Source organism: Onychomys torridus, chromosome 4, assembly GCF_903995425.1.
Source record: "Onychomys torridus chromosome 4, mOncTor1.1, whole genome shotgun sequence".
Taxonomy (NCBI): domain Eukaryota; kingdom Metazoa; phylum Chordata; class Mammalia; order Rodentia; family Cricetidae; genus Onychomys; species Onychomys torridus.
The window spans coordinates 272572-286881 of record NC_050446.1 but is presented as its reverse complement, the minus strand read 5'-3'; the positions used below and the strand labels follow the sequence as shown (position 1 = coordinate 286881).

Below are 14310 nucleotides of genomic sequence, written 5' to 3'. Positions count from 1 at the left end.
TCCCACCCCTGCATAGGAGAAGCCCTGCTCTTCAGCATGGGTAAGGGGTGGCTTGTGCAGTGAGGCCAGGAAGTCAGCCCCTCCCCTTCCCTTGTATACCATGTGGTGGCATGGGTGAAGTAAATATGCCCTCCTCCACTTGCCACCTGCAGTAGGTGGGAGAGCCAGCCTCAGGGACATGAGAACAGAAGAGCTGGCCCTGACCCTCACCTCACCTGGAAAAAATAATAGAGCTTGCCCTGGTGGTGTGAGTATGGGTGTGCTGGACCCAAAGGCCTGAGAGCAGAACTGGCCCCATCCCTGCTCCCTGCTGCATTGAGTGCGCTAGCTGAGGAGAACTTGCCTGGGTGGTGAACTGTGAAGGAAAACTTGCAAGCTGACCAACCCAGCTATCTCCCAGGTCCAGAACCAAGGCTATGAGTTAGCCCATCCCAACATCCACCTACCTCATCTATAAACTGCTGGAGCATGTGAAGGTGCGGAACATGCAGATCCAAAACTGCAGGATCTCTATGACATAAAACAACAGGAGATCCAAGAGGAGCCCCAGTGAGGGCCTAGTATCAGTAGGTCAGCAGAAGCCAGAGGCCTTGATTCAGAGCAATGACTCATTGCTTTGAACACTTACAAGTAAAGATATATTGACTAAACAGTATACTGTGGTGATACACTATTACTATACCCTAATAAACTTACCTGAGGATCAGAGGACAGAGCTAGCCACTAGATTAGACATTATAGATAGAGGTCAGGCAGTGGTGCCACATACTTAATCTTATCACTGGATCTCTGTGAGTTCAAGGCCATACTGGACATAGAGCCAGACAGTGGTGTCACATACCTTTAATCCCAGTACTTGGAAGCACACAGGCTTTTAATCCCACAAAGTAATATGGCAGGGCAGAGAAAGGTATATAAGGCATGAGAAACAGGAACTCACTCTCTTTAGGCTGAGGATTTCGTAGAGGTAATCCTCTATTAGTGTCTGGCTGTTCTGCTTCTCTGATCTTTCAGCTTTCACCCTGATATCTGGCTTTGGGTTTTTTATTAAAAGACCATCTAAGATTGAACAACAGTATACTGTGTGACTCACTGGGCCACACTACAGTTTGCACAGTAAGATTTTTGTTTGTTTGAAGGTTATAAGGGCAGAGGGTGGAAGTGAGGAGACTGGAAGAGGAGTGGAATTGGGATGCATGGTATGAAATCCACAAAGAATCAATAATTTTTTTTTTTTTTTTTTAGAGCTTAGGATTGAACCCAGGGCTTTGTGCTTGCTAGGCAAGTGCTCTACCACTGAGCTAAATCCCCAACCCCTCAAAAATTTTTTAAAATAAAGTAGTTGAGAAGCTTACCTGCACCTATTTTGAGGGCTCAATCATAGCTTAGTGGGTAATGGCACTTGCCTCCAAACCTGATGACCGGAGTTTGATTCCTGGTACTCACATGGTAGAAAATTACTCCCATAAGTTGTCCATTGACTTTCCACATATATGACATGGCACACAAAATAAATAAATGTGATAAATATAAATATATACAAAGATAATTAAAACATTCTCCTTGGAGAGTAAGAAACACACTTAGAGAAAATGATCCATTTGAAGTAAAAGTGAATGAATAAGAAAAAAAAGTGGGACCCATTTGGGCCTTGTCTACCAGGTCTGTGGGGACAAGCCAACATGTGGCTATGTTGCCCCTTGTTGCTGAAGTGGTTTTTTTTTTTAAGTCATTGATGACTAAGCACCTAGCCTGTGCCAGGCCCATGCTCTGTTGTGACTCCTCACAAAGGCATCCCATGAAAGAGACTTTGGGGAGGTCAAGTCACAAGCCCAGAGTTACCCAGCTGAAGAGCAGCCCAAGACTTTGGAATATCTGCTCTCTAGATATCCAGGACACCAAGTCAATATACACCTCACTTTTCAGGTGAGCAAACTGAGGTCTATATCACAAGGCTAATGAAGAGTAGGACCTGAGATAGTGGTTTCAGGCCAGGATTAGGGGTGCCAAGTCTTTTTGGGCTGTACCAGGCAGCCAGGACTTTTGTAAGAACACACCCTCCCCCACACCCCCACACATACCCTCCACACACATACCTCCCCCTACATACCCTCCCCCACACAACATGCACCCTGATCCTGCTCTGCCTTTGGGACTGGCTGGTCACACTGGCTTTGAGTTATTTCCTCTGCTAGGCTTTTAACTTCCTGTCTGCACCATGCCTATCTGGTGAGTGCTGTGATTGGCTGCGTGGAAGGAGTGGTGGGTCTGTGATGGAGCTGTAATTATTATCATTACACCTTCTGATGGCCCTGGAAGAAGATCAGGAGGCCAGCAAACATCAGCAGAGGGGCTCAGGTCCTTTTCTTCTTGAAACCAGTTTGTGACATCCCCTGCCTCCGTCCCTGTCTAACACAGCCTGCTGACCACTTGCTTGGGGCAGTACATAGTCTTAGGAATCAGAAGGTATAGGATCCTAGAACTTTTTTTAAAAAAAGATCTTTATTGACAGATAATTCACATAGTATACAATTTTCCTGTTTGCACATTTTGATAGACTTTAATCTAGCATCCTTATAGGCCCATGACACCATCACCACTTCCTGTTTTAGAACATCGCTGTCTTCAATTTCTTTCTTTGCTTTCCTTTTTTTTTTTTTTTTTTTTAAAGCGGAATGCTGTTTATTGAAGGAGGGAGGAAGTCTTAAATACAGGCTTACAGCACAATGGGAGAACCCCGTAGGACAGAAGTTCACTTCTGATGTTTTACAATCTTGCATCTAAGCTGTTAACGTCCAATATGCAGGATACACAGACAAGGAACTTCCCTTGAGCATTCAGGAGGGTGGAATTTTGCAGGGAATTAGCATAGGGAGATCCTAGAACTTTTAAAAACATAATTTATTCAGTATTATTGTATGGGTGGGTGGGGTACAGCAGGCATAACGTGTAGGTGTGCATGAGTAGGTATATGTGCTATAGCATAAATGTAGCTAGAGGACAACTGTGTGGAGTTGCTTCTCTCCCTTCAACTCTGTGTGGGTTCTGGAGAGTGAGCTTAAGTTGTTAGGCCTGTGTCCCATCTTGCCAGCTCCTAGAAACTTTTTTTCCTTGTTTTGCTAATAATTTCTTAACTGAAGAGGACTCTGGAGCCCCCTGTGCCTCCCTGACTACTTGGAGGTTGCTGTCCTCTTTGAGAGTTGAGGCTATTGCAGGCCAGAGCTTGGGACGGGAAGGCTGGGTGGGAGGGCCAGCCCTGTGGCCCTACATAGGGCTGTGAGCTGAGGGGGTATCACTGTTGATTTAGGAGCCTGAAGGCTATGGGTTCAGGTCTCAGGGTTTGGATCTAGGATGAGTAACTGACCCTCTCAGGCTACCTCCCCAAGGATGGGGGCAGGTTCCCCCAAATCCCAGGACATAGAGAGGGCCACCAGGATACAAGCCTTTGTAAATCATCTTTTTTGTTTGTTTGTTTGTTTGTTTTTTTGAGACAGGGTTTCTCTGTGTAGCTTTGCGCCTTTTCTGGATCTCGCTCGTTAGACCAGGCTGGCCTCGAACTCACAAAGATCCGCCTGCCTCTGCCTCCCAAGTGCTGGGATTAAAGGCGTGTGCCACCACCACCCAGCTGGTTTTGTTTTGAGACAGGGTTTTGAAAGAATGATAAGCAGCCCTGGTGGTGGTTACGAGCCACAGCCATGACTACCTAGTCACAGAGAGCTTTATTAGGAGGAAGTGGGGGGTAGGGTGGGGTACAAAAGAACCAGGCCTGGAAAGGAGCATGTGAGGAGGGCAGTGAGAAAGACGGTGGGAAGAGATAGAACAGAGCAAGAGCAGAAAGAGAGAGAGGGTGGGGTCTGCATCTGGCTTTTTTAAGGTGCAGTTTGTGTGACCACGCATACGTAGTCATCAGTGCACACTGATGATGTAAGACGAAAGTGCAGTCATGTAACCCGAGTGAGGGCAGAATTCTAACAGGTTTCTCTCTGCAGCCCTGGCTGTCCTGAAACTCTGTAGATCCTGGAACCAGGTTAGACTCCAATCTCAGTTCTACCTGCCTCTGTCCCCTACCTCCTGAGTATAAGACTTAAAGGTGTACACCACCAAACTGGGCAAAGATTTGTTTTTTCTATTTTTACTTATGTATGGGTATGTATATCTGCATGTGGGTAAGTGCACATGAGTGCAGGTGCCTGTGTAAGCCAAAAGTGTCAGATCCCCTGAAGCTGGAATTACAGACAGCTGTGACCCACCATGTTAATGCTGGGAATTGAACCTGTGTCCTTTGGAAGGACAACTAGTGAATGCTCTTAACCACTGAGCCATTTCTCCAGCTCTTTTTCAACCACCTTGGCAGAAAGAAGCATAAGCCCATGCCCTCACTTGCCATAGTGGCTCCTTGGATCTCCTAATTCCCACACTTCTCCCCAGGTAGGTGGACCTTGAAGGGTGTCCATCTTTATCCAGAAGCAGCCTCAAGGTCTCTGAACCCTGCAGAGGCAGGGTCGGATAGCTGGGGACTTGGCAGAGACATGCTTCATCCCTGTCTCTAAGGCTTTCACCCCTGTATTTGGCTCTGTGTTTCTTATTTAATAAGACCATTTAGAAATTGTCTACAGATGTTCTCCCATGCCTTCCCCTCACTCTATCAAAGACCTGAATCAGGCAGTCCAGGCATCAGGACAGTGCTCATACGTGATGTCAACTCGGCCTCTGTACATTCTGTTCTGTGGAGTTACCAGTATGTGGGAGAGGACTTGGCCTGAGAAAGGAATTATAGCCCATGTTGGAAGAGGGTGATGGTCAGACCCCTGAGCTTCTCAGTTTTCTTGTAGCATCTGTCACATTGCTGCCGAAACAGGAAAACCATCCTATAAAGACCCATACTAAAAATATAGACAAATAAATAAGACTTTCTAGGCAAATTTAAACTCAAGAGAGCCAGAGTAGGCAAGGCCTTGTGGCCTTGTGCTTAGAAAGGTACAAGGAGAATCCACATGTCAGGATGAAGTATTTAGATTGGGCATGTTAACTAGGTGATCTAAAGGGGGCTTCTGATTGCCAGACTAAAATGCTTTGATAGCTGGACCTTACTAGTCAGCCTCAAGAGGAAGTGGCCAAATAAGGGAATAGACCTTGATGGCTAGCTTTAGGAAAGTAATCTAGTGGTTTTTATCAAGGCAGAGAGAACTGGGGGAAAGGGCAAGGCCAGAGCCACATGTTCCAGTGGGCTAGTAGTGTCCTTTCAGAAGGATGTGGGAGACAGCTCCCACATTTATTTACCCCAGGGACTCTTGAGAAATGAGGGATAAGAGACTTAGTTAGAAATAAATAGGAGAGAGAAACAGAGAGAAACGTAGGATAGCCTTGAGTGGGCCTGGATCCTAATCCACAGGCCCAGAACTTTATTCCAAAGGGCTTTTTATAACAATGCCAAGGGGAGGGGCACAGGACCTCCCCCTTGCTAGAAACAGCCAAGTGCAGACCCTTCCAAACACCTGGTACCCAGGCCTGTGGTCCAATCAACCTCTTATGCAGTCCTGCTGGGTAAAGCCATTAGAAAAACTAGGTGGGCTCCAACAGAAGGATCACAAGTTCAAGGCTAAAGTGTGACCTACACTATCTCAAAAACAAAGAAACATGGGGGGGGGGTGCATGCCTTTAATTTCAGCAGTTGGGAGGCAGAGGCAGGTGGATCTCTGAGTTTGAGGCCAGCCTGGTCTACAGAGGGAGTTCCAGGACAGCCAGGGTTACACAGAGAAACCCTATCTCAAAAATAAAACAAACAAACAAAAAACCTAAAAACAAAGAGAAAAAAACCGGGCTGAGGAATGTAGCTGAGCTTATAGAGTGCTTGGTTAGCGCACAGAAGACCCTTGTTAGATCCTCAGTACACAATGTGTGGGTGCACATCTGTGTAATCCCAGCACCCATGAGGTGGAGATAGAGGAATCAAAAGCTCCAGGTCATTGAGGGCAGTTCCGGTTACCAGAGACCCTATCTCAGGGCACTCACCCTCTCTCCCCACAAAAATAAAAGAAGGAAGAGACAGAGATAGAGGGAAGATGGAAGAGAGGAAAAGAGGGAGGGAGGGAGAGAAAGACAGATGAGATGGATCAGCCACACTCTGAGGTTGGAATGCTGCAGTATCACCGTCCCTCTTTAAATTTTGTTTACATTTATTTTATGTGTATGAATGTTTTGCCTGCATGTATGCATGTGCACTCAAGGTGATTAGGAGCAGGAGTTCTGGATGGTTGTGAGCTGAAGAACCAGCCTGCTCCATTTTATAGTAAAGACAAACTGAGTTCGTTCCTGTTTATGATTAAACCTCTTTCTCAAGAATTGGATTATGTCTCACCTGTAACCTTAACTACAAATGGTTCTGTACTGCCTGTTCCAGGAATGGCAGTCATGTCTTTGTTTCAAAGAGTTGTTTATAGCCATTTTGCAATGCTACCTTTGTTTCAAGGGGTTATATGACCACCCATGACTTCCTTGTTATGCCCACCTTGCAACTACGTCTTTGATTTTTGTTGTTTTGTTTTTGTGGTTTCTTTTGAGGCAGGGTCCTCCCCAGCTGTCCTGGAACTTGCTCTGTAGATCAGGCTGGCTTCAAACTCAGAGATCTGCCTGCTTCTGCCTCCCGAGGGCTGGGATTACAGGTGTGCGCCACCATTCCTGGCCCACGTCTTTGTTTTAAAAAGCCCTAGGACTGACTTGTTTGCTCTGCTCCTGTAACTGCCTGTGTTGACTGCTAAATCCCCCATTTGGAAACTCCCTTACCTCCGAACTATAAAAGCCTTGTCTTCCTCAAATCCAATGCTGACTCTTGAACCCCACCTTAGGGGGATGCAGCCCCACCTTGTACACGAATAAAAAAGTTTGCTTTAATTAATTACTTGGGTTGGTGGCCTTTCACCTTCCATCTTTGGGATTTGCTGAGAATTGAACCCAGGTCCTCTCTCTGCAGGAGCAATGGGTACTCTAAACTGACCTGTCTCCCTACTCTCAGTCTCTTTCACAGGGTCATGCCCAGCATCGTTTGATCTTGTTACTGTTTGTTTTGAGATAGGGTCTTACTATGTAGACCAGACTGGCCTCAAATTTACAGAGATCTGCCTGACTGTACCTCCTTAGCGCTGGGATTAATGGCAATGTAGGATAAATTTTTGTTTTTGTTTTTCGAGACAGGGTTTCTCTGTGTAGCTTTCCTGGAACTCACTCTGTAGACCAGGGTGGCCTCAAACTCACAGAGATCCTCCTGCCTCTGCCTCTCAAGTGCTGGGATTAAAGGCTGACGTAGGACAACTTTTAAAAGTATACACAGGCACCTCTACATTGCCCACCCCCCTTTATTGTTGAGACAGTGTTTGTTATGCCAGATTTCAGGGACCCCCAAAAGACCACCACAGAGACTGAATCCCATATGTAAAAGCAAAGAGCCTTTATTCTCTTCAAGCTATGAGTTTGGTCCCTCTGTCTGTCCAATGCATTGGTGAGAGCAGAGAGCCCTGAGCCCAGGTGGTATTGGTGAAATTATTAAGGCCACTCCACGTAGTTAAAAGGGAGGCTTATTTTGTGGGGTAACTTACAAATGAAGGGGTAGGTTGTAGGGTCTGGCAAAGGTATAGCGCAGTCCGGCAGTGTTCTCTGGAGAACTCTACTCGGTCTACCTCCAGTGTCCAGGGTCCCAGGACCAAGAGCGAGTCCTCCTCTGGATCCTGGGTCTTCAGTGTCCTCTCTCAGCCCTGCCTTGTGGGCGTGACCATTACCGAAGCCTCAATGTGGGTTGTAACTTCCAGGCCAAGGCTGGGATGGCTACTCACTACAAGGTGGGGTGGGATTTTATCAGAGCAGAGGTTGGAGTGAGGGGATTTCCAGGGATCAGGACCCTGATTGGCTGACAATTGTCTAGGGGTATCTGTAAAACAAAATAGGAGTGTGCTAGACTCAGGGACATCTGGCCACCTTATCTAATGGTTGGTGATAAGTTTTAGGCCTCCTCAAGGCCTCTCAGCCTGTCGATGCAGCACACTGATTCAGACCAAATTGGAAAGGCCAGGTTTAATGAGTAAAATGCTCCAGGGTGATTCTCTGCAGAGATTCAGTAAGTGCCACTGGGGATGCCTTGAGCCTCTCTTGGGGAGGAGCTGTGTTTGGTGGACGTTGAAGGGGCAGGTTTAGGGAAAGAGATGGGGAGGGGAGTTGAGGAGGATCTTCCACCAGACTCGTTCCCAACATTCCAGACTCTTTGGGTATAGGGATGCCAGGGTGCCAGGGGTTGAGGTGGAGCTCCCACCCAAACAATTGCAATGTTTGGGATGTCAGGTACTTCCCCTTAGATGTAGGCCCTCCCTGGGTGGGGTAAGCTTATGGCTTTTCCCGAGTCTGGATGTTGCCTGCCAGTAATCCTGTCACAGAAGCTGGGTCTCTAAGCCTGTCATGGCAGCTGTGTCACCAAACTGTTTTGGAGTCCTTCTACAGTTTCTCTATACAGCGCAGTCTGGCCCCAAACTCATAACCCTCTTGCTTCAGTCTCTTTAGCACTGGGGTCATTGGCACGCACCTTATTACATGCTGGCTCCTTGGATTTCTGAAAAACACAGGTATTTTTCCTGGTGTCTTTGGGGCCACTGGGAAAAGAGCCCACAAAAGCCCAGTGTATTAGAGTCAGTCCAGCTCATCCCCATGAGAGCACTTACAGTGTGCCGGACACCCAGCTGTGAGAACTCAGTCCCCCAAAGCAAATGTGTTTGTCACCACCGTCAGCCAGAGTGAAGGATTACAGAGGAAACATGAAATAGAGGAACAGGACAGACAGACAGGTGAAGGACAAAAGGAAAGAGCCAGATTTGAATGTAGTCCTGAAGAACACACAGAGGCCAGCCCAGGCCTGAGTTTCAAGGTGGGTCCTTCAAGGTGGGTCCACCCCAAGCCAACTGTCACATGACTTAGACAGGACGAATCACAAACTCTTCAAAGAAGTTGCTGGCCTCTGACTCCCTGATGTGTAGCTCCACCTCCTGTCCATCCCATCTGCGACACCCTCCACCCCCCAACCCAAGGCTCAGCTCAGCTCAGTTGCACAGGAGAGTCTTAATCCAGGTCTATGAAGTGTGTCCTTCTCCCACCCCACTCCAGCAGCTGGTCCAAGCTCCCAGTGGCATAGGCACAGAGTGACACTGGACCCACTAGTGATGAGTCACAGAGCTCTTTTCTAGATCATTGCTTCCTAATTATGAGTTATATATAACTTATAATTTTTGCAGCTGCTATGCATCAAAATGAATGCTTTGTGCACCAGAGTGGGACTCCTACCACATTCCCAGGCTAGCTGGCTGGAAGGGAGCCAAGGGAATGACATTTAGCCAGCATAATGCAAAGTCTAAAATGAATCTGAAGAATTGTTATCCAAGTAGCAAATGTGGGAGGGATCCCTGGCTGGACAGGGACTCAAGGGAAAAATGCACACGGCATTTTCAAGAGAATAATGCTGGTGCAACCTCAAATAACCCTAGCATGAAGGCTACATTACTAGACATAGAATTTCCGGAAAACTGGAGGGGACAGTGCCTTGGAATGGCCCTGTCAACACAGAATCCCATACATCAAGAAGGACAATGACAAATTAGTGCATTCAAGTGAAGATGGAAAACCACAGTACCTGTAGGCATGCATTGCAGCTCCCTGAGAAGCTAAGACCCCTGTATGCAAGTGACTGTGGGGAAGGGGAAGGGAGATGGAGAGAAGCCACCCTGAACACACAGTACTAGAGAGAGGAACCCACTAAGACTCATGCAGTTTGTCTCAAGGCCTGGTGGTGGGGCAGGATAGCAAGACATGAGAGATTAAGGGGATATAGAAAAGAAACCCTTGACCCTGGAGTATGGGAGAAGTCTCCTGCCAGCTGAGAGTCAAAGGGGACTTGGGGATGGGTGGGCAGGTGGAGAGATGGGTTAGTGGTTAAGAGTACTTGTGGTTCTCTGAGAGGACCAGAGTTCAGTTACCAGCATCTACATAAAGCAGCTCACAACCACCTGTAACTCCAGCGCCAGGAAACTCAAGTCCTCTTCTGGCCTCCAAGAGCACCCACCACACACATGTGCACATACCCACCCACACACATGTGCACACACCTACCCACCCATATATGCATGTGTACACACACACACTCTCCCTCTCTTTCTCTCTCAAATCAAATCAAATCAAATCAAATCAAATCTTAAAGAATTTCAGCCAGGCAGTGGTGGCACACGCCTTTAATCTCAGCACTCAGGAGGCAGAGGCAGACGGATCTCTGTGAGTTCAAGGCCAGCCTGGTCTACAGTCTGCAGGATTTCAGAAACAAGGACTGGGCAGCAGCTACAATAGTTAGAACTGACTCTTAAGGGATGAGGGAGATGATGCCTACTGTGCCCTGGCTCTTCCCAGTCTTCAAGGCAAGCACTAACGCCAGCTCAGGGCTTTCCTGCTGTCTTGTTCATTTGAAAATGACCACAAGTTCCTGGGCCTAAGGACTAGAGGCTTCTCTTTTGTAAGTCTTGTTTTTATTTGTGTATGTGTGTATGTGTGTATGTATGTATGTATGTATGTATGTATGTATGTATTTTCCCTGAGACAGGGTTTCTCTGTGTAGCTTTGGATCCTGTCCTGGAACTCACTCTGTAGACCAGGCTGGCCTCGAACTCACAGAGATCCACCTGCCTCTGCCTCTTATAGTACTGGGATTAAAGGTGTGTGCCACCACTGCCTGGCAAGCCTCAGTTTTTAGAGTAGGGCTGACCTTCTATGATGCTGAACATGCTTGTGTAGTTAAGTCGCAGAGCAGGGACAGAGAGAGACATAAGGAAGGTCACAGCAATGGCTGAAAGAAAGTCATGGTGGGATACACTCCCTGAGAAGATAAGTGGTATAAAATGCTTCCCATGACCTTCCTTGGAGTTGCTAGGTGTAATGGGTATGGAGAATGCATTTCTGGGCCCCAGGAGCAGTCAGGTAGCTGGAGAACGTATTCAGTGACAGTGTTTTGGATCCAAATCCTTCAGACGTTTGGGCAGGGCCTGAGTCACCATCATTACCTCAGGAGTTCCCAGAGACTGTAACTGCCCCAAATCAGGGCCTGCACATCTGCTGGGCATGAAGCTCCTAGCTGCCAGGCCTTTTCTGCATTATCAGTGTCCCCAGCTCTATGCTTAGCAGGAAGGGCAAACCCTCAGGAGGAGGGTTTCTGCCAGTCACCACTCCTGAGAGGGAGGCAGCACGGCTTCCTCAGGCAAATCTTCAAGTGCCTGCTTTACATACAGTGCTCTTGCTTCTATAAAAAAGCAGGAAGCAAGCCATGATGAGCAAGCCAGTAAGCAGCATGGCCTCTGCATCAGCTCCTGCCTCCAGTTTCCTGTCCTGTTTAAGTTCCTATTCTGACTTCCTTCAATGATGGGACTACAATGTGAAAATGTGAGCCAAATAAAAACCCTTCCCTCCCCAATTCACTTTGGTTATGTGTTTCATCACAGGGTTACTAAGTAGGTCAGATGGGGAGGGTTGCTGGAGGCAGACAGTCCAGTGAACAGGCAGGCCCAAGGTAGGAAGCAGCAGTCAGGTGGCTAGGGAACATGCCTGCAGGGTATTGGTGCCTGAGCAGGGAAGAGAGAGGCCAGGGACCTCGGCTTCCCAGTGCTCCCTCTGGGAGTCATGTCTGGTGGTGAGTGGCTTTGAAGTCAGCACACACAGGTCTCTGAGGAGCCAACTCAGTGACTTGGGCCCTTTGGGAGCATGGACGAGGGTGGGCCTGGCTCAAAGCCGCCAGTGTCGCCACCTCACATACCGGACTAAAATAGAGCAGGAATAGAGTGGTCCCGTGAGAAGATTCTGGCAAAGGGCTATGGGGAAAGGGAGTGAGTCACCACTAGGAACTCTTGAATTTCACACTCCCAAAGCTGCCTCCCTGCCCAACCTAAGGAGTCTGAAATCCCCTAGGGGGGAGCATTCCACACCCATCCCTGTCCATTTTGGTCTAGTTGGGGAGCCGGAAGGCGTGGCTCTGGCCTCAGCTCTGTCATGGAGGAACTGAGTGACTTGCCCATGCCTCCCTCATCCCACCTTGGGAGCCTGTTTCCCAAAGGTATCAGAAACAAGGGACCTCAGACACCCGCTGTGAGGGCTCTGGTGATGATAGAAAGGACCAGGACCAGCACCACTATCCACCTCTGTATTTCTTTAGACCTCAGTTTCCTGTCTGTAAAGGTCTGTTATTTGGACGTTTCGGGTCAAGCAATCCATGTGCGATCCTGAGAGCTCCTGGAACCTCCCACCTACACCTCCATCCCCAGGTACTCAGCTGGCACAGCAGGTAACTTAGCCCAGAATGCCCTACTTTTTCATGACCTGTACTGGACACACTCTTGCCTCCTGTTCCTTGCATCCTGGAAGGTGGAGATGCATGTTGTCTCCAGGCTCAGGCCCAGCCAGGAGGCCTGGCTCTTCGTGGTCACTATACTATGTGCTAGCCACCCCCACCACCCATATTTGACTCAAGTACCCGTTGTGCGGTGGTAAATTGGATCCAGTTCTGCGTAAGGAAGGAGACTGTGGGGCTTTGCAGCTGTTGTCCAGGTATGTAGCTGGCTCGCCCTCTAACAGCCACTCTGCTCAGATTCTTGCTCCACCGCGGGCAGAACTGTCCCAAGGTCGTGAGACCCTTTACTGGTGTCTCCTGCTAACCTACCTGCAGCAGCTCCTTTTCCTGTAACCAGGGGGATGAGGGATGGGCAAGTCACTATGGCCTTACACAGAGGCTTCTCAGAGACCTTTCCCCACTGCGGCTGCGCACCCCACCCCATTACCATGGCGACTGCTTGTACACAGCTTCCCTTCCCCTTCCACTGTGTCCTGAGCTGAGGCCCCTCTGACGGGACTGGTTCCTGCTTAGGAGGGAGCCCGCCGGGCTCTGCAGCGGGCGCCCATGAACATCAAGGCTCCAACAAAGCTGGCGGTGGGCAGAGTGAGGTTCTTCGGTCAACACCAGGGAGAGGTGAGCCCCGGGTCTCTGGAGCTCAAGAACAGACTCTAGGTTTATCTTTTCTTCTTGGTTTTTAAAACAGGGTTTCACTATATGGGTCTGGCTGTTGTGGAAATCACTATATAGACCTGCCTCTGCTGTGCTGGGATTCAGGCGTTCGTGCTAGGCCTTTATTTATTTTTTCCTATTTGTTTGAAGATTGGGTATCACTGTGTAGCTGTTTAGCCAGGAACGCTCCATGTTAACCAGGCCTCAGACTCATATGGATGTTTTGTTTTTTGAGGCATCATCAGGCAATCCTCCTGTCCTCTGCTTCCCTGGTGCTGGGTTTAAAGGAGTGCACTGTTATAGCCAGCCTAGACTCAATGCTTCCTATAGTCGACTTTGAACTTGTCAATTCTTTTATTTATTTTCGAGACAGGGTTTCTCTATATAACAACCCTAGCTGTCCTGGAACTTACATCAGGCTGGCCTCCAGATCCACTTGCCTCTGCCTCTCAAGTGCTAGGATTAAATGTCCACTCTACAATGCCGGCTGATTTGTCAATTCTTGATTCAGAACCGGCTTTAGGATTTGGGTTCTAGCCTAGGTTTAAAGGATCCTGGCTGTGGAGTGCGGACTTGGAGGTCATGACCTCACCCTGGGTTCCTGGGCAGATTAGAGCTGAGGGGACAGACAACTTCTGATAGGCATGGTACTTTTGCCCTGTACTTTCAGGTCAACTGCTCTGCCTTCTCCCCTGATGGCCAGACCCTGCTCACAGCCTCAGATGATGGCTGTGTGTATGTATGGGAGACGAAGAGTAGACGACTGCTGTGGAGAATGGCAGCCCACAGAGGTGGGGCTCAGCCACCTGGAACCTGCCTTGGTGACATATGACTTTGGGGGAGAGGGTTGGAGCAAGAGTCTGGCAGGGGCTGCTGGTAGGGAGAAACCAAACCTAGCACTCAGGGTACAGCCTCTCACCCTAAGAGACCTCGACTCAACTCTTACTTTGTTTTTCTGGGACAGATTTGTGTAGCCTTGGCTGGCCCCAAACTCAGAGATCTGCCTGCCTCTTCTCAAGTACTTGGGATTAAAAGTGTGCACCACCACCTGGCTCAAATCTTACAAAAGCCTAGACATGCAGCCCAGTGGTACATACACTCAGGCTAATTCTCCAGAACTTTCCTTTTGGCGGAACTCACCCACGAAACACCCCATTCCCTTCCATCCTCAACAATGACGTTTGACCTCTCTAAAATCCCCCCCCCCCCCCCCGCCCCGGTAAATCAACAGTATTTAACTGGCT

At 48.5% G+C, this 14310-nt stretch overlaps 1 protein-coding gene across 1 annotated transcript in view; it reads left to right on the top strand.

Moving 5' to 3' along the window:
- Wdr38 (WD repeat domain 38) overlaps window positions 1–14310 on the top strand; it is a 38838-nt gene that overhangs the window by 21727 nt on the left and 2801 nt on the right. Inside the window, exons 4-5 of the mRNA XM_036183290.1 lie at window positions 12929–13030; window positions 13737–13857. Coding sequence (XP_036039183.1) covers window positions 12929–13030; window positions 13737–13857 — 223 coding nt within the window. The remainder of the gene's footprint in view (window positions 1–12928; window positions 13031–13736; window positions 13858–14310) is intronic.